Genomic DNA, 22,348 nt, shown 5'->3' with positions numbered 1-22,348 from the left:
CTTGATAATTTTGCCCGCCTGGATATATTGAAATGTGCATGTGCGTTTGTTTTCCTCCTCGCTCTACCAAACAGACTGGGTGAGCAGAGGGTTCACTTATAAGAAGATGAAGGAGGAGGGATCAGTGTTGCCAACTTAGCGACTTTATGACTGCATTTAGCTAGTATTCACATCCCTCTAGATTCTCTTTTTCAAAAAAGCAACTCGCGACAAACCTAGTGACATTTTCTGGTCTTACGGAATACTTTTTACTAATGTAGACTCTAACGTGAAATCACGTATCGCTCTTCTCAACGAGCAGCCGATGATGCTATGGCCCCATTGTTATTATAATAGCAATACAATTATGATTACTGAAAAGGATTAATTAAGTATATATCTATTTTTTTTAAGATTGTTTGAAGCTGTGGTGGTGGGCTGCACCTTCTGGAGAGTTTCAATAGATAATCCTCCAGCTTGGCAGTCAAACTCATTCATTCATTCTTTCAGCAGAGCATGAAAATATGCTACACCGCCTTCGCATATCATATTTGTCTGTATTTTATTATGAAGAATAATGGTGACACTTACATTAAAGACTGAGTGAGCGGGGAAAAAGGACAAAGTAAGACACAAAGAACATACCAATTCCACAAGGAATGGGAGGAGAACTTTTTTCACGATGTCATCCGTGGCTGATGCCATGCAGTGCAAGTTAAGGTAATATGGTGCCATGATGTCACCATTTCAATCCAGGAGATTATAGCGAGGTCACGTAGCTCATACAAAGAGTTAGAAGAGGGTAAGAGCAGAACGCTGGCCATTGAACTTCAATCTTCCCAAAGGTTTTCCGGGATGTCTCGCCCACTGTGTGCTCTCACACAAACCTCTTAGCTGCCCGAGCACGCGCCTTACAAAAACACATCATTGCATTTGTTTTTTCCTTTGCTTATTCATAATTTTAACTTTCAGAAAACAGAGCAGTGGTAACATGAATATTTCTCCATGCTTGAGATTCCATTTTCCATACTTTTCCACCTGGAAATTCAGCAAATCCAATTCCATACGTTTCCAAACTTGCGGAGGAACCCCATTTTCAACAAGTATCAGGTCCTTTCCTGCTTGGAGAATGCTAGGGCGCACGTACTTCTTGTAGAAATAAAAAGGTCAGACCGCTAATGTTTTTCCGTTAATAAAATTGTTTAACAAAAGGGAATTATTCTCTTCTTTTTCTTGTTATCCTTTTAATGAGAAACCTGTATTAGCGTAAAAAAAAAAAAGCGCATGGCTTTCTGACAGTGTCTTTAGTTGGGCCGCCAGCTTGTTATAAAGAACATTGGTCGTGTGTCCAAAACGTTTAGAAGGTTTCATCATTACAGAAGTACCAGTACACCGCCGTTGGACTGGTGGTTTTGCGTCCATGGGATGAGATGGGTGGAGAGGGGTGATACATGTTAAGAACGGTCATAACGCCCGATCAGACTGGCTTCGGGAATGCACTGCGCCTTGATTCACACTCCTCCTGTTGTACTAATCTGGTCTTAAAAAGCCCATTCCATTTTGAACCAGAATCTGAAGAATGTAGGCTAATTCAAAAGCCAGCCTTTTAACACAACAAACTTGGTCAAGGAAGCCCAAAAGGTCAAAGCAGACATGTCAAACACACCTTTTTTTTCACTGCACCTATCAGCTGACTATCTTTCCGTTCGTTCTCTCACCTGTCTCACTTTATTGTCTTTTATCTATTGCATTTTTTTTCAGACAAGGTCAGAGAGCTGCTATCAGTGATGAATGACCACAATGTCATCTCTTCAACCAGCAATTTGAATTCATACAAAGGCCGTTGCCACCAAATCTTTTTACACAGCTAATTGGGAGAAAGTGAAGAATTCCAAAACTGCTGACCCGGTGACCGCCAGTGAACATGGACATTACAGGCCGTGGAGACCTGCAAAAGCAAGTGTTTCACTTGCGAGGTCGTTGATGACCATTTTGTAGCTTCCATTTGTTAATCCTGTATGTCAGGATGTTCATTCAGTTCAATGTGGACCCCACAAATAGATTTGGCCACAGCTTTTCACCCTTGCTCATAAACACATTATAATGGGACTGTCGGTATATGTAGCTTGTTGTTCCAACTCCATACAGCAGATGGCATCATAACTCTGTTTCTTAACACACCTCATACGCACCTGGTCTGCCGGAGAATAAGAAGACCAAGGAGGAGGGCTCAGTGTTGCCAGCTTAGCGACTTTATGACTGTATTCAGCTAGTATTGAGCTTTAGTCGTAAAATTGGGACAAGCAACATTACTACATCTGACAAGCCATTTCTGCAAATATGGTGCCTCATGTAGTTCATACTTTACACCAGCAGATGGCAGAGTTTAAATGTTTATAGACTTTGAAGCCCCGTGTGCGTGCAGCAGTGTGTCCGCTCGTCATGACAGTCCACAGGCAGCATACTTGAGCCTTTGATGCTTTGCTAAACCGTGTTCGGGGTGGCAGGAGGGTACGTGGTGGGTTGTCAAAACACCGCTAATGGTGAGGGGAGTAGTGGGAATGTAAAAAAACCCCTCAGAAACAGCGGCATAAAATAGACTGCTAATAGATATGACCTGAGAATACAATGACCTGAATGAATGATAATATTCACAGGCATAATAGACAGCGAGATGCTTATAATAGCAGTAATAATAGCGGTTGAGGCAGCAGTGGTGTTCAAAATCCCGCTATAAATGACGATGATGATGGCTGGGTTTGCTTGAGAGATGAGGAAGAGTAGCACAAGTGGATCAGACATGTTGATGAGCCGGTACCGTGGAGACGGGGATCTGACCAATTCTATGACATGCACATGAGATGAGCCAATGTACTCATCACACACTGTGTGTCATACTGATGATTTTTCTCATTTACAGTACGCCTTCATCTCTAACCATTTTCAAGCTACAACCTTTTGGAATAGTAACGTCAGAACTGAAAACAACAAAGAGTTAAGATCCCTCCCGCTTCTCTTTTCCAAAACGCGACTAGCGACAAATCTAGTGGATTTTTCTGGTCAGACTGAATACTTTTTACTAATGTAGATTAATCGCTGTTGTCATCGAGCAGGCGGTGCTGCTCTGGCCCCCATTGTTAGGCAGAGCTTTTGATATAGCTGTAATAATAGTAATTCAGTTATGATTATTGATGAGCATTAATTAAGTATATATATTCACAGTATTTATGTGTCTATTCAGCTATCTGTGTAGAATAATATTGTCTGCAGACAGGTAAAAAAGACATGACATTATGTTGCATATTTGTAGGCCTGCCACCATAATGAATAAATCAATTAATCACACGATAAATAAAAAGGAATTTTGCGATATATTGACATGTGTGTTTGTTTTCCTCCTCTCTCTACCAAACAGGCTGGATGAAACTCTGTGCATCTGCCTCAACACCTGGGCGCGTTGGTTCTATAGCAGAATGAACAGAGAGAGTGAACCCTCCTGTCAGTCATTCAGTGTCTTTGTCCCAGTGGGGAGATGAGGGGCGAGATGAGTGCACACACAGAGTGCTGCAAGTGAGCACCGTGAGAAGTAACAAGCAAGCAAACCCAAAAGAGTGATTCAGCTGAAAGGGGTACCAGCGACAATGCAGTCACTTCGAGGGTCATGACGCACAGACGAGAGTGATTTGAAGCCATCGCCACGTGAAAATCCATCCAACCATTTTCTATGCCGCTGCCACGTGAAAACTGAACAAACAGGGCATGACAGTGTCAAATACTTCCTTGCTTTCCATGCCTGTTGTGTATTAAACACCAACTGATGCCAATTTCAGCCCGTTGGTCATTTTGTGACATGAAAAGGTTTGTGACAAAGACAATGAAATAAATAACACCAAACAGTGGAACTTGCGATTCAGCTGCCGTGATTCCCAGAGTATAACGCCGCATTTTGCTGCACCCAAAACAAGCTCCGACAAAATGTTACACCTCATTAAACGTAAACAGCGTATTACACACACGATGTTGATAAAAGTCAAGTGGAAGTGTACATGCAAATGAGCTGATGTCTGCATTGACACACTGTGTCACCTTCTGAATACTTCTGGGCTACTTATCTGTTTTTTGTCAATACTCCGACAACAAAAATGACACTGATTCAAAATCAGAAATGTTGTGATTGATTGTTATTTTTATTTAACTCATTCAATACTACAGACGTAAATATGCGTTTTTATAAACCCGAACACCAGATCCCAGCAACGTACGTCTTGTATGTTTTCTTGTTTGTTTGTTTTTTGCACAAGAGGCTAAAGAAGGTGATGATTCAACTCTTCACCAATGGATTAGGCTTCAGAGCAATTTTAATGCCATAAAAACGGCCACTAAGTGGCAGAAGTGCCACACATGACAGGAAGAGAAAGCCATTGCATAAAGACAGCTGTTACATTGCGTGTTGTCGGGACATTTTAACGCATGCACACGCACACACACGCATGTGCACACACATAGTTCAGTTCCAAATGTGAAAAATGTAAATAGTTCATTGTGTTATATTTGTAAATAAATTGCTATTTTGATGTTTTTTGTGTTGTTTATGTTGGTGTACTTGTTTAGATATTTGAGCTGTCACAAAAGCAAAAAATATTTGTGTTAAAGTGCGAGTTATGCTTGAAATGTATCTTTTCACAAAAAGCTTTTCTCCCTTTTTTAGTTGGGAACTGATATTTTCCTGACACCTGCCTAAGTTCTACTGCTGATTACTCCAGAACGGAAATAGGAAGAAAGAAACTTTTTTTTCTGATAAAAGACGGGAGTCTAACCTTTCTTTTGGTAGGTTCCATGTTTATATAACCATAGAACACAATATTCTGCACACCTTGAAAGAAGTGAACAGTGTTAAAATAACAGCAGAAAGCCCAAACTACAGATGTCGGGGTTCGCGATCGGACCGATTTTTGCCTCTTTTATTGATCAAAGATGGGGAATGATCAGCCGATCGGCCCGCCGACCTTGACGGCATCTGCTCTCCGCCGTGACATAGTGAAATGACGTTACCTCCCATTCCGTGTGGAAGTGGCACGTTTTTTGGTTACTTTGTCCTTTTTTCCTCCACTCTGTTTGAAACACTTTTTAAGTTTAGAATACGTAAACTGGAGAGGTTAAATAGTTAGCTGGCAGCCGTCTCTTATGTCCTTGCTAGGCCTGTCAAGATAACAAATTTTGCTGGTCTATAATTGTGCTACAAATTATCGTCACTAATCAATTTTATCGATAACATTTTTCCATGTGTGCGACATGAGCGTGACACAGAAGTTGCCTGTACGTATGTTTTTACAATGTAGCCATCGACATTGTTTGTGAGAGCGCACCATTTTAACTGTTGGTTATATTTGCCAACCAAACGCCTCAGTAAGCGTTACAGTCGGGACGAAGGCTCCGCTGCCCGAGGCACCTACATCGGTAGTTTTTTTTCCCAGGTGAGAAAACTGTCCGTGTCGGTCATCGGGGTTCATGCGCTCACTGTGTTTGTTCTGTTTAAAACCGAAATGTTCCCACATTGTGGCTGTCGGCTCTGGCATTCGCCTAAAAAAAACATTGCTTCTGCACCTTCTTCATGTTAGCGCATGCTGTCTCACGAAGCTAACTGCTAACCCTCACTAGTAGCACCACCTCCACAAAGAGGCTGAATGACATCAGGGTCCACTCTCTCCGTTCATTCCAATATAGAACCAATGCGCACAGACAGATGCAGAGTGAACCCTCTTGTCATGCCGCCTCTGTGGCATAAAGAGACGAGCGGATGAAAGACACACATACATGCACATGTCAATTTTCGAGGGCGTCAACCTGTTGTTTTTTTTCTTATTAGATTAATTGATTTATCGATTATCGTGACAGGCCTAGTCCTTGCAGTGATCCCGTGATGGGTGGTAGGAACAAAGATAAAATAATAGGAGTGTAAAGGTGACTATGGGGGCGCTACTTCATGTCTACAGGGCTCTAATAATGGTAAAAATTGTATTTCGAAGGTTATAAACAGATTTTCTATGCTCCTACTACCAAAATATTCCATTTATTAATACTGAATCCTACTTCAAAAAAACTCACTTATCGCAGTTGGTTCTGGAACCAATGGACGGCGATAAACGAGGGAGGACTGTACTGTAGTCCTAGAAAGTCTGCAAAATGCCAAGGGGTGGTACGAGCAGAGCTGCATTCAATACCAACACAAATTGAATACGTCATCTGAAGACCAAATATAAAACGCAGCACAAAGCAGTTAGCAAGGCGGAAAAGGCTCCAATGTCAAAGAAACTAACTCTGGACTTTCGGAGGAAAACCAAATATCCCAAATATAGCAAAAATGCAAAATGGATCACTGAAAAGGTAGGTAAATTTGTTGATTCTGAAAACCTGCCCATCTCTGCTGTGGAGAATGTGGGGTTTGTGGGTCCGTCTTTTAGAATGTATGGATCCACGCTGTGTTGACGCTACCTTATTGGAGTTGTACAAAAAAGTACAGGAAAACATACAAGGTGATTTAAAACTAAACTTGACAGCTGTCACATTAAAGTTGTCATTACATTTCATTCATCATGCACCCCAATAATAGCATCAGAGTATCAGCTTGGGACTCAAAATCAGATCGGATCTGAGGACAAATAAATGTGATCGGGATCGGACGCCAAAAATGCTGCTTGGGACGTCCCTCGTCAACCTGTTTGTGACATTGCACCTGCTAAAAATAGCTCCAAATGCGCAAAAAAAATCAGTGATGGTGGCCAGCCTATTTCATCACGTCTGCCTTTTCACAAACACTGCGAGTCTCATGCCCAATTCATCTGTTATTCTTTGTGGCAAGCCGTTGTCACACCACACACTTGTGACTCAGGCTGTAACTAACGATTATTTGAATCACCGATTCATCGATCTTGATTAATCAATGAATCGGATTAGAAGAATTTTTTTATAATTATGGCTTTTTATTCAGAAATAGAAGATTTGAGCTGACAGAGCAAATAAATTCACAAACACCAGCTTGCCGCTTGATTATTCTGTTAAAATAATGTTAAATCATAAGAAAAAAAGCTTCAGTAAAACAATAAATGTACACAAAAATACAATCATGATCATTTTCTTAGTGGATGAGTGTGAGGCTTGTTGTTTGAATGAATGGGGTAACGGGTTAGGCCATAGATCATAGTGGTTGGGGCCGCAACATATCACGCCCATCACTGTTTTCAAAGCTGACATGTGTGAATGTCTTGTTTTGGCTAAAACACAAAGATAATAGGATAATAGGACATTTTTTAAATATCCACATCGGAGAGGCTGAAATCAGAGGATATTTACGCATTTAAATAAAAAAAAAAAACATCAATCCAATTTGCTATTCATCTTCAATCTTCTTCAGTCTTATGTTTCGGCACACTACTGCCACCTGCTATTCAACTAAAGCTCAAATGAAACTTTCTTTGGATGACCAAAAAATGCAGGAAAGACATAATAGCTAATTGAAGAAACAGACGAAATGTAGTCTTATAAACGCACACTATGACTGTGTTGTATTTGAGACACTTTCAACAGGAAAGTGAGCCGCAGTTAGTTGATGCAAGTCCGTAAAACACAACACAGAGTGGTTCCAAATCAAACTTTTTTCTCTATTTTCAATTTCTTTACCATAAATGTTACCTCCAGTGGGTTGCCACAAGTAAATGTGGACTGCCACAAATAGATTCTGCGCTCATAGACACATTATAACGCACTGGGGACATCCTGATCCCATCTTCAGGATCGGGATCAGCTGCAAGTCTGTATTTTGAAGATCAGACAAAATACACGAGATCGGGCCGAGCTGGTTGTCGTATGTTGTTCGGCCACACGCCAACGTGGTAGGTTTGTTAATGCGCCTCAAAGCCGGTTGCCACTCGACTCCCGCCACCCGCAAGAAGAAGAAAAGGCAACACCACCATGCAGACATGTCCGCGGTGTACCGTGGTGAAGTTAGTTGGATATTGGGCTACGTAGCTACAGCGGTAGTTCCCCCTCACTGTGCCTGGACTGCTGTGTCATAGTGCGGAGAGCTCACACAGGAAGTGCTGCTGTAACTGCTGGCTGTTTATACTAGGGACCGTCAATAAATTACCATTGCGTGAGAGTTTGTCAAAAAAAAAAAGGGCAGATACCGTATTATAAATCACACCACAAATTGGTCTGTAACCATGTCAAATGATTAGTCCTGCCCTAACAGAATTTTGCACGCCCATTTTTTCCAATTTGATCTTTTAGTGGATCTTTCATTGGATTAAGGACCTGACTCACAGAGGTTTGTTACAAAAGCCAAACAATATTGTTGGGCATGCTGCGGAATAAAAAGGTAAATACTTTGCTTGCATTACTTGTAATGCTTTGAAGAAGAGCTATTTTCATAACCATATTCAGTTCCAAATTCATGTTTGTAACTACAGCTTATTATTAAAAACAAAAAAGAAGGATCGGTACCGGATCGGATCAAATTGGACGCCAAAAAATGTGGATCGGGACATCCCTATAACGCACCCGGTCTGCCAGAAAATAAGAAGACGCCCCAGGAGGGTTGAGTGTCGCTAACCTTTTGATATTCTTTTTAAAAAAAATAGCCACAAATCTACAGTAGTGAGGAGACTTTTAGAGAGTCGCCCCCGTCCCCCCCAATCTAAAAGCACTCACAGATGGCTGTATTTTGTTTGTGAAATTAAAAGAAACGAACGTCAAGAATGGACAGAGTTAAGTTCATTGGTAGTTCTAAACATTGTTTTGACTCACTTTCTGCAAGTGCATCACGGCCAATTTGGCAAATTTCGAAACCACCACCACAAATAGATTGCAGTTCTGTGGGAACACTGACCTCACAATGTGAAGCTCCAACAACAAACATTTGGGTTTAATAGTTACATGGAGCATTGATGGCAGTTAAGTGTGTTGATAGAGTTGTATCTGCTTGTGAATGAAACGTCTGAATCTATCTCTATCGGATGTCAATAATGTAACTTGATTGGCCTGCAAGTGAAACTGCCTGTGCCGCGTAGACCACATAGACCACGTAGACCACATGTGCCAAACTCGAGGCCCGAGTGCCAGACGTGGCCCGCTATATCATTTTATGTGACCTGGGAATCATGTGTGTCAACAACGCACGTCACCTGTTTCCTTCTAAATGTATTTGTTCTTTCATTTTGACACAAACATTGTACTTCTAAACTGTAATATTATCTGATCGTGCAACAAGACATTCCAAGCATTTTTGTTATCAACAATAAATACTTGACACCTTCACATTCTCGCTTCACTTCTCATTGCAAAGCAGGTTAGCCATCCATTTGTTAGTAAAAATATAATAATCAAATGCATGGGCAATTGTTTACAGTCGTATTTATATTCATATGCAGTACAGGACAAACGTTTGGACACACACACACACACAACACAACTGATGGTCCCAACCCCCCCATAAACAAGAAATTCCACTAAGTGACCCTGACAGAGCACACCTGTGACGTGAAAACGGCTTCAGGTGACTACCTCATGAAGCTCATATATTTAGAGTTATTTCACACTTTTGCGTTAAGTACATCATTTCATATGCGTTCATTCATAATTTTGAGAAGCTACAATGTAAATAGTCATGAAAATAAACACATTGACTGAGAAGGTGTGTCCAAACTTTTGGCCTGTCCCGTATGGGGACAGCTGTTACAAGCGGCCCTCTGACGGCAGCCACAAGAAAACGAGTTTGACACCTCCGGTGTAGACTATGAAAGACTCGGGACTCCTTTTACCCAGAGGAGTAATATGAACTCAAAACTAAAACCCATTTTTAATAAAAATTAGTGGAAGAGCTACACATAATGAATTGACTGATATTTTATAACAGAAATGTAATATTATTTTTCAAGTTTTTATTCTAATTATTAATATTAAAACATTTTCATATTAATATTAATATTAAAACTCCACAAATCATATATGGATAAATACTTTGATGGGAATGTTCATCTCTGCAGTGGTTCGCTTCACAAGATATCACTAAGACGCAAAAATGTCGATTGCTCTTTTCCAAAGTCAAAGCTGGTGTGTGTGAGTACCTTGCTGTGCCTGAAACACAAAGAGAATAGGTCTGCTTTCATGGATGACTAAGGACGTTCAAAAATAGTAGCATTTGAGAGGCTGACATCAGGATATTTACAGCACATCTTTAAATGAAACCATTACTCGATTACCAAAATAATGTTCAATTCATTGGATAACCAATGAATCATCCATTCATCGATTAATCGTTGCAGCTCTAGTTCGTTGAAAGGCATTTTCAAAACAAGCACTCATTTTTTTCTGAAAAGTAGTCGTGTTTTGCGGCTCAGAGCGTTTTTCTTCACTTGAAGAGCAGGCAAAGTGGTTCTTTTGATGCTAAAGGTTGCCGACCCCAGCCCTAAGAGATATCCGGAAGGTGCTCAGAGTAGAGACGCTGCTCCTAAACAGCGTTCCGTCCGTTGGTATCACTACGTCCTGTTCATTGTTGTTTGTGTGTTCTACAGCGGAGGAAGACTGATGCGCTTCTCCATCCGTGCATGTAAACACTGTGAAAATAACGCAGAGCGACTGAGAGGTCTGACTTTTTCGTTAGCAACGGTTTTGTGATGCTAATGTATTACTCTTTTGAACGCATATTGTTTTGAGAAGGCAAACTCTTTACTTAAGTGACCAGAGCAACTAAGCGGAACTACGTTCCTCGTCACAAAAATCAGACCAGAACTGGACTCGAGGGACCAAGTGGAGGGTAAGTCACTGTTGATGGGCTACACTGCTCACGGGGATGTCATGTTTTCACATGTCAACTTCATGTGAAAACATCCCAACTATCCCTTTAATACCTACTTCGCGGAAATCCACTTATCGTGGTCGGGTTTGGAACCAACTAACGACTGTATATTAAATCCATCCGGGTGCCTAACAGATTACTTGATTCATCACAACAAAAAGCTTCAGATTAACCAATTAAGAAAATAATTCTTAGTTGCAGACCTAAACTAGAGTAACTTCTTCCATACCCACCCGTAAGATACTAGCTAACTTGTTTTTATTCTTTGTCAGTAGGGATGACTAATAATAGCGGACACTGATAATTATCGGCCCAATATTGGCATAAAAACGTGATGTCAGCCAACATCTGTACAGTTTTTATCCCTACAACGAAGGCCGATATAGAGCTTTAAGTGCAAACGTCGCAAAATTGCTGCATCATGTAGTTATACTGTGCTGCTCACAAGCCTATGAGGAACAGGTAACTCTATAATTAGCAAGGGGAGTAACAACAGAGCTCACAATGAACTTAGGAGCTCCATAGAAATTGCCTAGGGGGGGTTTACCATTCCACATGCCAGTCTTACTCACGGTGTCTTTAAAAAAAGAGCAGTACAGCAAAGTACGCTGGGAAACAGGAAGGTCTGTTGTCAAAACTATTTACATAGCAGCATCGAGCGCTGAGCCAGGCGTCAACGTCGCCGTCATATTGGATGTGGCAAGGCTGCGCTGTAAGTGAATACACATATATGTACTTAGTCAAACCTGTCTTAGCGGCCACCTGAATATAACAGCCACCTGCCTATAGCGGCCACTAAAAAAAAAAATTCCCCGCAGAAAATTTACGTTACAGACGTAAGAGGGGTCACCTGTCTAATGCGGCCAGGGGCCACCCATTTTTGTATCCCTTGGTCAATATCTGACCGCATGTAGCGGCCAAAATACCGACTCAAGCAGAAGCTTCATGCACGAAAAAGTTTCGTTTTTTAATCAATGAAGCCGTCGTGTGTAGACTTTAAATACTGAGTCCTAGCTCAGTCACAATCATTCACAAGATCCACACAAACTGTCAGTTGTTCGACATAAAAGAGAAAGCCGTCTTCTTTGGAGCTTGTTGCAGACAGTGACACCGTTTATTTCCTGGTGTGAGACAATGTGCACTCGTCAATACTGTAATGCCACTTGTTGTGGGGAAGGAGAGACTCATGTCGCCGATGCACTTTAATCGCTTTATTAACAGCGGAGAACAATGCAGGACTTTACATCCACGCCAACATAAACACACTTTCCAACTCTCTCGACACTCACAGCTAGCACTCAGCCTAGCTCTCCTGCTCGTGACGTCGCACCGTCACTTCCCGTCACTTCCTGATGAACTAAAGCTGTAATGATACTCTGCCATATATATAGTAGCACAGCTTTGTTCTGTGGGTGGTGTGGAATAACAAGCCTAGTTGTTCTTTACAACTTTTATCCGCCGTCCCACAGTGCCCTCTACTGGTCAACATGTAACAGTATAATTATATGTATCTGCAAACACAACAAGCTTCTAATCACAGACATGTTAATATGTGCGTGCACAAATTCAAAATGGCCGCCAACTTGTCTATAACGGCCACCTGCCTATAGCGGCCACTTTTGCCGTTTCCCTTTAGTGGCCGCTATAGACAGGTTTGACTGTACTTTCATAAAGCACCTTTCTACAAAGACATTTAAGTTAATACACTCACACACACACACTAATATACTTGGGAAACAGTTAGGCACCAAAAACAATGTATTTTATCTTCTCAGATGGCTAATATAACAACTTTATCAACTAAATAAAATAAAATTAATAAATTAAATGTTTCCAAAAATAACATAAATCAAGGCATAAGATACACAAATGTATTCGTATATAAAACATGTAATACATGAATTATCTACTCAGAGATGGGTGGAGTAGCCAACCAAATAACTGTAGTAATTTCAGAGTATTTTTACTATAGAACAATTTTACTCAAGGAAAAGATATGTGAAGCTACGCATATCAGTATTGGTATCGGTTGATATTGGAATCGGAAACTGAGAGTTGGACAATATTGGCATATTGGCAAAAAAGCCAATATCAGACATCCATATCCGTAAGTATAGTATAAAAAGCAACAATACACCTATAAAAGGTGCACACAACTTTGGAACTGAAACTGCGGGCGTTAATGACATCACAGGAGAGCTCACTATTGGTAATGCGACCTCAAAAGATTAACTCTCTGCATCCACCGTTTCCCCTAGGCTTACAGCTTTGGGTGGCAACTGGGGGGGAGCATCATCACAAACACGCGCCAAGGTCCTCCACACTTACATTTCATCACAAACTATCACAGTAAAAAGCAAGTGAAAGACTCCAATTGAGTCCACTGAGTCAAAATAAGGACATTTAAGTCATGTAATTAATGCGATCACTCATCCGGCAGCAGATATGCACGAAAATATGTGACTCAATATGTGACCACGTTGTGGCAGAAATGGCTTGCTGTCGGGTAATTAAGATAAATGAGGTAAGATAATTAGTTTGTTTAGTAAAAAGACAATGTATAAAAATGTTCTCTATGAGTATCCTCCAATTACTTTTGAGAATTGTATAGAAAATGAGTATTAAATTACATTCAATTAACTTGACCTGCTTGTGGGGTGGGGCGCCCCCAGTATAACAGTAGAGGATACACTGGCATGTGTTTTGCTATAGCTTTGGCTTTCCATGGCCTTTTCGCAGCACATTCAATATGACCAAGACTCAGCAACGGATGTGTAAAGATGACGAATAAACCAGACGTTGCTAAAGTAATGTGACTGACATTGGCATTATAATAATATTAACAGCGTTTAACTTAACTTTATACTCATATGGTAATTGAATTGAATTCAAATTAAAAATGTCTGTACAGGTACTAGAGGTTTCACGATGGCAACAGTTCAATTAGAGGTCAAATGCGAGTGGACGTTGGGGGGGCGATGGGGTTCCGCTGCACTGGCAGAAGAAGTGGTGGTGACGGTGATTTCAAAGGAATGTCCCGCATCAGGAAAGATTAGGTGGTTTTCCCAACATGATGCCTGTTGAACACGATCAGCACAATTCTTACATAATAAGTACCAAAAGGTGATCGGGCAAACACTCCTTCCTGTAACATGCCCCACAAACAAACGCAAGGAGGAATCAGAGTGTTTGAACCCATGCACACAGTTACTGTTAGTATTTGAGCGTGGTCAACAGGGGAAGTGTGTTGGGTTGGAGCTCAACTAAGCATAGATTGGCCTATATTACAGCAATCAGGGATCTAGATCAAGACGTGCCGGGGCTCATGTTGGCTCTTTCCCACTGCTGGCCTTACTCCCAAACAGTGCAGTGAGGGCTACGAAACACTGACTGATGGTAAACAGAAGGAAGGGAAGGTTGGGAAGGGTTTATCACAATCAGTGAGGAGCAGCCCAGCACATACTGTATTTGAAGGCAATCAGAGAGTGCACACCTCGACTACGACACCAGAAATTCAGCCAGAGAGTCCATGGCCCAGCCATTCATCCATCCATTCATTTTCTCTACGGCTCCCTGCTCTGGTTTGAGTTTGCGGAGAGCTGGAGCCTAACCCAGCTGACATTGTGTAAAAGGCACTACATCCTGGACTGGTCTCCAGTTAATCACGGGGCACATACAGAGAAAGACAACCATTCACACTCACACACAACAGTCACATGACTGAGTGGTAGGCGTGGTAACTGAACCCATGCCGCCTGCACGGAAGCGGGCTGAGGGTACCAGAGACACCAGAGAGTAAATCAGCGTTTCCCAGAGATGGATTTATCTGTGGTGGCCCGCCACAGTAAATTTTGGCACCACAGAATGATGTGGCACTATTTGCTCACCTTTTCTCTTGCTTGACAACACAGTTCAACAGGCAGATGGTCACTCAACACAACGAGTATTGGGCCTGGTCCACACGGGAACGTTCCTGGGATATTTTTTTTTGTCGGGTTGAAAAAAGTCGCGTCCATACTGTGCCGGATTTTTAAATAGTTGCATCCAGAGTGAAAACGATGTAACACACAAGCACACCTACGTGTGGTGCTGTGAACAACCACTAAGGCGGAACCCACGTGACACACCAAACCATAGAAGAAGAAAGAACGCATGCGCATAAGTCCGTTGTCTTCCGCTTCCGAGAATTGGAATTACTTCTGTGAGTCGATATGGAGTAAGAGACAACAACATATAAGTCGACCGTCATGTCCGTCTAAATATTCAGATATTATGCTGGCTTGTCGTCGAAGCTCACTTCTGGTCACCTGACGGAGACGAGGCGGCGGTGGTTTTGTAACGTCATCGTTTTCGTATCCCCTGTCTACACGGCAACAACAAGCCGGCGTTCTGAGATTTTCCCACCCTGGAAGCCGTTTTCAAAAAATACCATTTCAGGTCAGCCAGAACGCGGTTCTCGTGTGGATGAGAGGCTCAAACCATAAAATACTTTGCCCTTTTGACCTCTAAACGTTTCTGTGTCGATAGCCCCTTACTCACAATGCAAACCCAAAAATAAACATCTCAACATGTAACAGGTAAATTAACACACAACAACAATGAATTCCAACTCTACATGGGTAACAAAGACTAAGCGCTAACAAGAAAAACATAAGGTGAAGTGTTATTTACAAACTCCAGTGGAAATTCCCCTGAACGCTACAGTACAGTGAGACACGAGGTGTAAATACATATTACCGTAAACGCCGGTGTATAACCCGCTACATTTTCCTTAAACTTTGAACCCTGCGGCTTTTACAGAAATTCACAATGCCCGCTAACCACATGCAGGTTCCAGACAAGAGGCACATTTATTCTTGCACCCAGCGCGTCCTAGCCGTCAAGACACCTTCTCAACACGCACAACACACTTCCAGCTTTCAAAATAAAAGCACTGTTTGCCGCGTCTAACTGTCATAAAAATATCTTACATTAATAACGCTTTTGGAATGACATCCGTGACTACGTCTCCCTTGATGACAAGCACGGGCATTACAGTTTGTTGAAGATTTAGTAGCAATATGTGCTGAGGCTGACATCCCATAAGAAACGTTAGCCGAGCTACATCCATTTCTCAATGACTGAACAAAATGGGCCAATGACGTATTGCATCAATGAATGCATTTCATTCATGGACATTTTATTCACTGACTCAAAAAGCACACACTCTATGCTGGTAAAATAAGTAGAAAAAGAACAATTAAAACGGAAAAAAACATAATTTGGGGAAAAAAAATCAAATGGATTTTTTAAAAACATGAGATAATGCCACACGAGCACGTTTTGCAACATGGTCAATAATGCAACTTTGGTGATGATGCCATCTTGGAGATGATCAGGAAAAAGTTAGCCCCTCTGGTCTGCCTCCCATATTCAAGTTAGACGGGTGTCCTGCCTTGCCAAGGGGCAGAGGAGCCAAAAGCCTGTGCATAACCTGATCCGAGCTCTTCAAACATCCAACCTCACTAAAGGCTGGAATGAACAAAAAACTTCCACTTCCAGGGATGTAATACATGCTGGAGGGGGGTTGATAAATTCCTTTTTTCTGACTCTCCTCCTTGATTAGGTCCCAAATTGCACCAAGTGACCCTCTCATTAAAGGCTAAACCTGTTGCTGGGCAAGTAACCCCTGGATGCCAGTAATTGTGGAAGTCGCAGGAAGAAAGAGCGATTAGTGAAAGGGTCAAAAATTTCCAGAAGGGTGTCGGTCTCAATTTGTTAACTCCAAGTCTCAGTGAAGCCCCCAACCCAGACAGCGGTACTGAGTTGAGACTAAACCAAGACCTTTTTCAAGGCTACACTGTCCTTTTACAGTCTTTTCTTTCACTAAATTGTGATGACTGATGTTTCTCTGGAAAAAAAAAAGACTATTTCTATGACATGGTTGGAAACTTAAAGACACACCTTCGTGTTTTCACATTTTATGTGAAAACATTTTAAAATTCTGTGGTTCCTGCGCTGCGCTGTACACACTGTGCTGAATGCATGACATCACATAGGGAACCAGACCACACACAGACGGGTGCAATGGGAGATGTCAGAGTGGTAGAACACAAAGGGCCTGATCTACTAAGACCTCAAATAACAAACACGAAATTGTGTGAGCAAAGTACAAAAATGGCACATACTATTAGTGGGCGTTAGGGATGTTAGGGGTCCACATTTGTTTGGCTTCCGATCCGATCCAATTTTTTTAATAGTCTTGCCGATCTTTCTTTTTTTTTTTAAGAATAAGCCTTTGTTGCAAACATGAATTTGTGGAATTGAATATGGTTATGAAAATATCTCGTCAAAGCATTAAAAATAATGCAAGCAAAGTATTTACTTTTTTATGACACAGCATGACCAACAAATATTGTTTGGCTTTTGTAACAAACCTCTGTGAGTCAGGTCCCTAATCCAATAAAAGATCCAATAAAAGGTCAAATTGGAAAGAAATGGGCTTGCAAAATACTTTTAGGGTAGTACTACTAATCATTCGACATGGTTATAGATCAATTTGTGCTGTGATTTTAATTATATGACATTTTTTTTTAAACAAACTCTTTTAGGACCTGTGAAATCCATTTATTTTTTCCCAAATTGATTTTTTTCCATTTTAATCGTTCAGAATTGCTTTTTTTTTTTAACCTTGTTTTTTTTTTACCTTGTCCACTCATTTTACCAGCATAGAGTGTGTGCTTTTTGGGTTAGTGAATAAAATGCAAAAATCCATTGACCCATTTTGTCCAGTCATTGACAAATGGATGCAGCTTGGCTAACGTTTCTAATGGGATGTCAGCCTCAGCACATATTGCTACTAAATCTTCAACAAACTACTCATACACACACACACACGCGCACACACACACACACACACACACACACACACACAAGAATGACTGACTATCAGGAGTAGAAAAGCTTACGCACGTGTAGGCTTCTCCAAGTATTCCCCACCTGTCCAGAAATGCCACACACTTCAAAAGCTCAGATCAAACGCAAAACAACACCTAACATTGCAAGGTTTACCCTTTGTGAGAAGACTTCAGGCGACCGTGAAAGCCCACAAATGAATGAACGATGACCTACAATACAAGACGCTTTGAACTGAGCGTGTGCTGTGAACACAGCCAGATTGGCGGGAAACTTTGACCCCGCAGCCCTCCCTTCAACAGCCGCTTGAAGAAGCCAGAGCGATTGCTTGGAAGTTATAGATATATAGATATATATACCAAGAAAAAAACTGCATCTCAGCTTTGTGATGTAGGTGAAAAAGCGTATCATTAGTATGAACTTCCAAATATTTCAACTATCTTCTTAATCTTTCTAAATCTTCTTTTGGTAATATCATGACTTTATTTCCATAATATACATATTTCCCCAACCTAATTTTCCAAAAATGACAACTTTATTGTGTTTTATTTTTCACAATATGATGACTTTTAAAAAATAACATTTATTTTTTTATATTTCAACTCTATGCTAGTAAACTGAATTTCATTTTTCCTCATATTACAAATTAATTCTCTTGAAATTTTTCTCTTAATATTTCTCTTAATATTTTTTTTTTTTAACTATTTCAGGTTTCTTTTTGTAAATGTTCCTCATGTAATTATGACTTTATTCCCATAATATCTTCTCATAAAGTTCAATTTTTTTCTCGTTAGATTACAACTTTTTTCACTTAATATTAATAGATGTATTTTTGTAAAATTACTGGTGTTTTTTTCCATTTTGGCTGTCGTTTTTTTTGTGTTTGTTTTCTTGTTAAATTCTGTTTTTAGAATGTGCTCCGGGCCAACAAATGACCCCGAGGCCACACTTTGGACACCCCTGTTGTAGCGGTGCCCGTCACAGCGCGACATGTTTCTAATAGTTGCGCAGCTACAAGTAGCCCTCAGCTCTCTCAAACGACAAGCACAATAATAACCGTATTGTTAGATGAATACTTCTCTGACAGTGCCGATGAAACATAGAATTATTATTGTTGCTAAAATAGACGTGGAACCTCGGTTAGCGTCACTAATCTGTTCCCGAAGGGTCGACTCAAACCGAAACGTACTCAGATTTTCTATAAGGAACAATGCGAACCCTTCCGCACACCCAAAAATGTTAACGCAAAACACATTATTGTTTTACAATTATAGATTTACATGCAGAAATCAATTAGAAAAGCATAAAAAGGACGAATGAAAGGAATGAATGACCATTAAACTTCACTTTTACCCTCTCTGAAGAAGTGATTGTTGACAAAGACAGCTACGAGGCAGCGAGACCTACACGAACAAAGAACAACCCCTGTGACGTGATGACATGGCCCCCCCAGGACAGTGGAAAATGAAACTGGCGTTGGAGTCAGTTCGCAGGCAACACGCACGTCAACGTAATCCAGCACCAACACCAAAGCTTGCTCCAGTGGAAAAGGCGTATAAGTTAGTTGATGGAGAACCGAGGCGCATTTTTGCGTACATTCTGAGCGCGGTTCCGCTCGATCTTAAATCGGATCTGTAAAATGGTGATCCACGCTTCCACGTGAGCATCAAGATGAAGCCAATCCTCACACACGGCCAGTAATAACTCTGTGAGATGTGCCTCTTGCGCGGGGTGGGGATGATGAGGTGTGAGTGAGGTAAAACATCTTTCTCAAACATCATGCGCATACATACAACACAACGCGAGAGGGGGGGCTTGAGGGTGTTAGAGGCTGTTATTCATTATCCACACGACTGCATTCCAGGGCTGGACAAAAGAGGTTATCACCACCATCACTCAGGCGAGCAACAGAGAGGGATTTAAGCAGGTTCTCAAACAAGATGCCCCCACCTGATAACATTAGGCCACTCCCACGTGTCCTAATGCATTGACAAATAGGAGAGAGATTGAATGAGAGGGGGCTGAGATGAAACTTAGTGAGTATTAAAAGCCAGTGGAAGTGATGTGGAAAGATAAGGACCCCCCCCCCCCCCCCCCCCGCCCCCCCCCCCCCCCTCTCCACCAAACACACACACACAGGAAGTAAGTGCTGAAGCTGTGGCAAGTGCACCTTATTAATGATGGAACCACTTCACTCCTCTGTAAGGTCAAACAAGAACAAACATGCCCCCCAAACCCCCACCCCATCAACGACACCACAACTTGACCTACAAAAGGTCATTTCCTCCTCCGTCCAGGGAGGTGAAAGGTCAACTCGTGATGACCTTTGTCACTCGAGGGTTAAGGGAGATCATGTCGGCCGTGTCGCGCGCTCGTCTTGCGGAGTTGGTGCGTGAGGGAACGTGAAGGATAGAACGTGGATAGAACATCAGCACTTACCTTTCTTAAACTCTTCCAGCATGGCGTCCAGCTTGGTGTCGTTAAAGACAAAGTGCAACGGGTGGCTGTAAAACTTGGTGATGGTTTTTAGCGGCGTGCAGTCGTCCGGGTCCACAAAAGCCAGGTCCTTGACGAAGAGAAGGTCGACTATGTTGGACCTCTCGCCCTCGAAGACCGGTATGCGCGTGTATCCGCTCTTCATGATTTCAGACATGGTGTTGAAGTCCAGGGTGGCATCGCCGGGGATCATGAAGCAATCCCGAAGAGGTGTCATCACGACCTCCACGGTCTTAGTCCTCAGCTCCAGCGCGCCCTGGATGATGTTGAGCTCCTCCTTGACGAGATCGTTGTAAGGATCTGTGACGCGCAGCATCTCCAGAAGTTTCTCCCGGTTGTACACGGTTCCGATCTCCTGCCCGAGCAGGTAGTCCAGCAGCTTGCTCACCGGGTAGGAAGCAGGGAAGGTGAGCAGCATGAAGAACTTTGTCAAGAAAATGGTGTTTGCACCCACAGCCAGGCCGTGTCTGGAGCAGATGGCCTGGGGCACAATCTCCCCAAAGATGACTATTCCAATGGTGGACATGACCACAGCGATCAAGCCTGAGCCAGCAATATCATCCAGCAGAATGGTCAGCGTGGTGTTCACCAGCACGTTCCCCAGCAGAAGCGAGCAAAGTAAGTAATTCCCTTGGCTCCTGACTGGCTCGATCTTTTTGGCGTAGTTCTTCTCCCTTTCTGTGCCACAATTCTGGACTATCTGCAGCTCCATGGGGTCCAGAGCCATGAGCCCCAGGTTCAAGCCGCTGAACATTCCAGACAGACATAGCAGCATAGAGATGAAGATGACCTGGAGCCAGAAAGGCAGCAAAAACTTTTTTTCCTCCACTACGATCACCCTGGTGTCGTCACCGTCGTGGTAGATCCAGGTATTCTCCGTCCACGGGTCGTGCGTACCGGCCACGGCAGGTGTGGAGGTGGCGATGCAGAGGTAATAGGATTTGCTCCTCTCCGTCTTCCGTAGAGGTTTCACCTCAATCTCAACTATTCCGGACGTCTTTCTGTTGACAATAATGTTTGGCAAAATGATGATATCTGAAGTCCTAATGCCGCAGGGATGCAAGCCGGACGAGTCCTCTCGGCTGTTGTTGTCCCCCGAGGAGGAAGCGTCAAGGCTCCCCACCGCGCGGCTCCTCTCGTGCTCCGTGAAAGCAATTTTGGACCAGGTCTCGTTGTTGATGTTCTGCCCGTACACTCTTAATTTGACCCGAGAGCGCTCACTCACCCGCAAGAAGCCCTTATCCATGAAGGAAATGTCGTCCGTGTCCTCCAGTCGGAGGCCAGTAATAACGGTGTCCTCGGACCCTTCCTTGCCACTTGTGGGGGTGACCAAACAGCCAGTGACAGTCAAGAAAATTAACGTCAACGCACGGACCCGGTTTACTGACGCCATTTTTGCAGCGGAGGGTTCTGGGGATAACGGGGCTGTCATAATGACAACCGTCGGCAAGCAACCTGCTGAATGAAAAATACTTTTAAAAATCAGAGCCAGTCGGAGTCCGCCTTCATCTCCGCCGAGGGTTGCCGTGACTTGCGCATCAGGACCCCTTCGTTCCCACTACGTGGACTACACTGCTGCTTCTGGAGCGCAGGCTTACGGGCTAACTCGTGCCTGTTTCAATTTCCTCGAGACGGACGGGGACAGGGGCCAATCGGGAGAGGGCTACAGGCCGGAGGCGGGGCGTCTGCCGCCACAGTGACGAAACAAATTTCAAAACAAGTGCACCTCATGTTAACAAACCGACGGGATCCCTCTCCTGACTTTTTAAACATGTATCACCGTATATTATAATGCCAAATATGAACCAGGATGGGCCACGTGTACGATGATGTCCCTAGTTCTACAATATGACATTGGTGCCCAAAGTGCAGCCCGAGGGCCATTTCCACATTCTACAAATAAAATTAAACAGAGAAGAGCTGAAATGTTCACACGAAAAACTACAAAGCAAAACTTTATCTTTAAATATACACAGTACGCAGCATCGCAATAAATTTGAATATATATAAAAAGTTCATTTATGTCAATAGTTCAATTCAAAAAGTGAAATATTCTTTACATTCACTACACAGAGTTAAATATTTCAAGAATGTGTTTAATCATAACAATCTTAACAAGTGTCACCG

At 42.3% G+C, this 22,348-nt stretch overlaps 1 protein-coding gene across 3 annotated transcripts in view; it reads right to left on the bottom strand.

Moving 5' to 3' along the window:
* Positions 1–21,981, bottom strand: part of cnnm2b (cyclin and CBS domain divalent metal cation transport mediator 2b) — a 73,419-nt gene extending 51,438 nt beyond the window's left edge. Inside the window, exon 1 of one of the 3 annotated variants that reach the window (XM_054779457.1) lies at positions 20,165–21,981. In XM_054779457.1, coding sequence (XP_054635432.1) covers positions 20,165–21,653 — 1,489 coding nt within the window. In that variant the 5' untranslated portion in view covers positions 21,654–21,981. The remainder of the gene's footprint in view (positions 1–20,164) is intronic. The other 2 variants (XM_054779456.1, XM_054779455.1) reach the window with 2 other exon arrangements.
* Positions 21,982–22,348: the final 367 nt, after the last annotated feature.

The sequence above is a fragment of the Dunckerocampus dactyliophorus genome, chromosome 6, assembly GCF_027744805.1.
Source record: "Dunckerocampus dactyliophorus isolate RoL2022-P2 chromosome 6, RoL_Ddac_1.1, whole genome shotgun sequence".
Classification (NCBI taxonomy): Eukaryota; Metazoa; Chordata; class Actinopteri; order Syngnathiformes; family Syngnathidae; genus Dunckerocampus; species Dunckerocampus dactyliophorus.
This window is presented reverse-complemented; position numbering and strand designations above follow the sequence as displayed.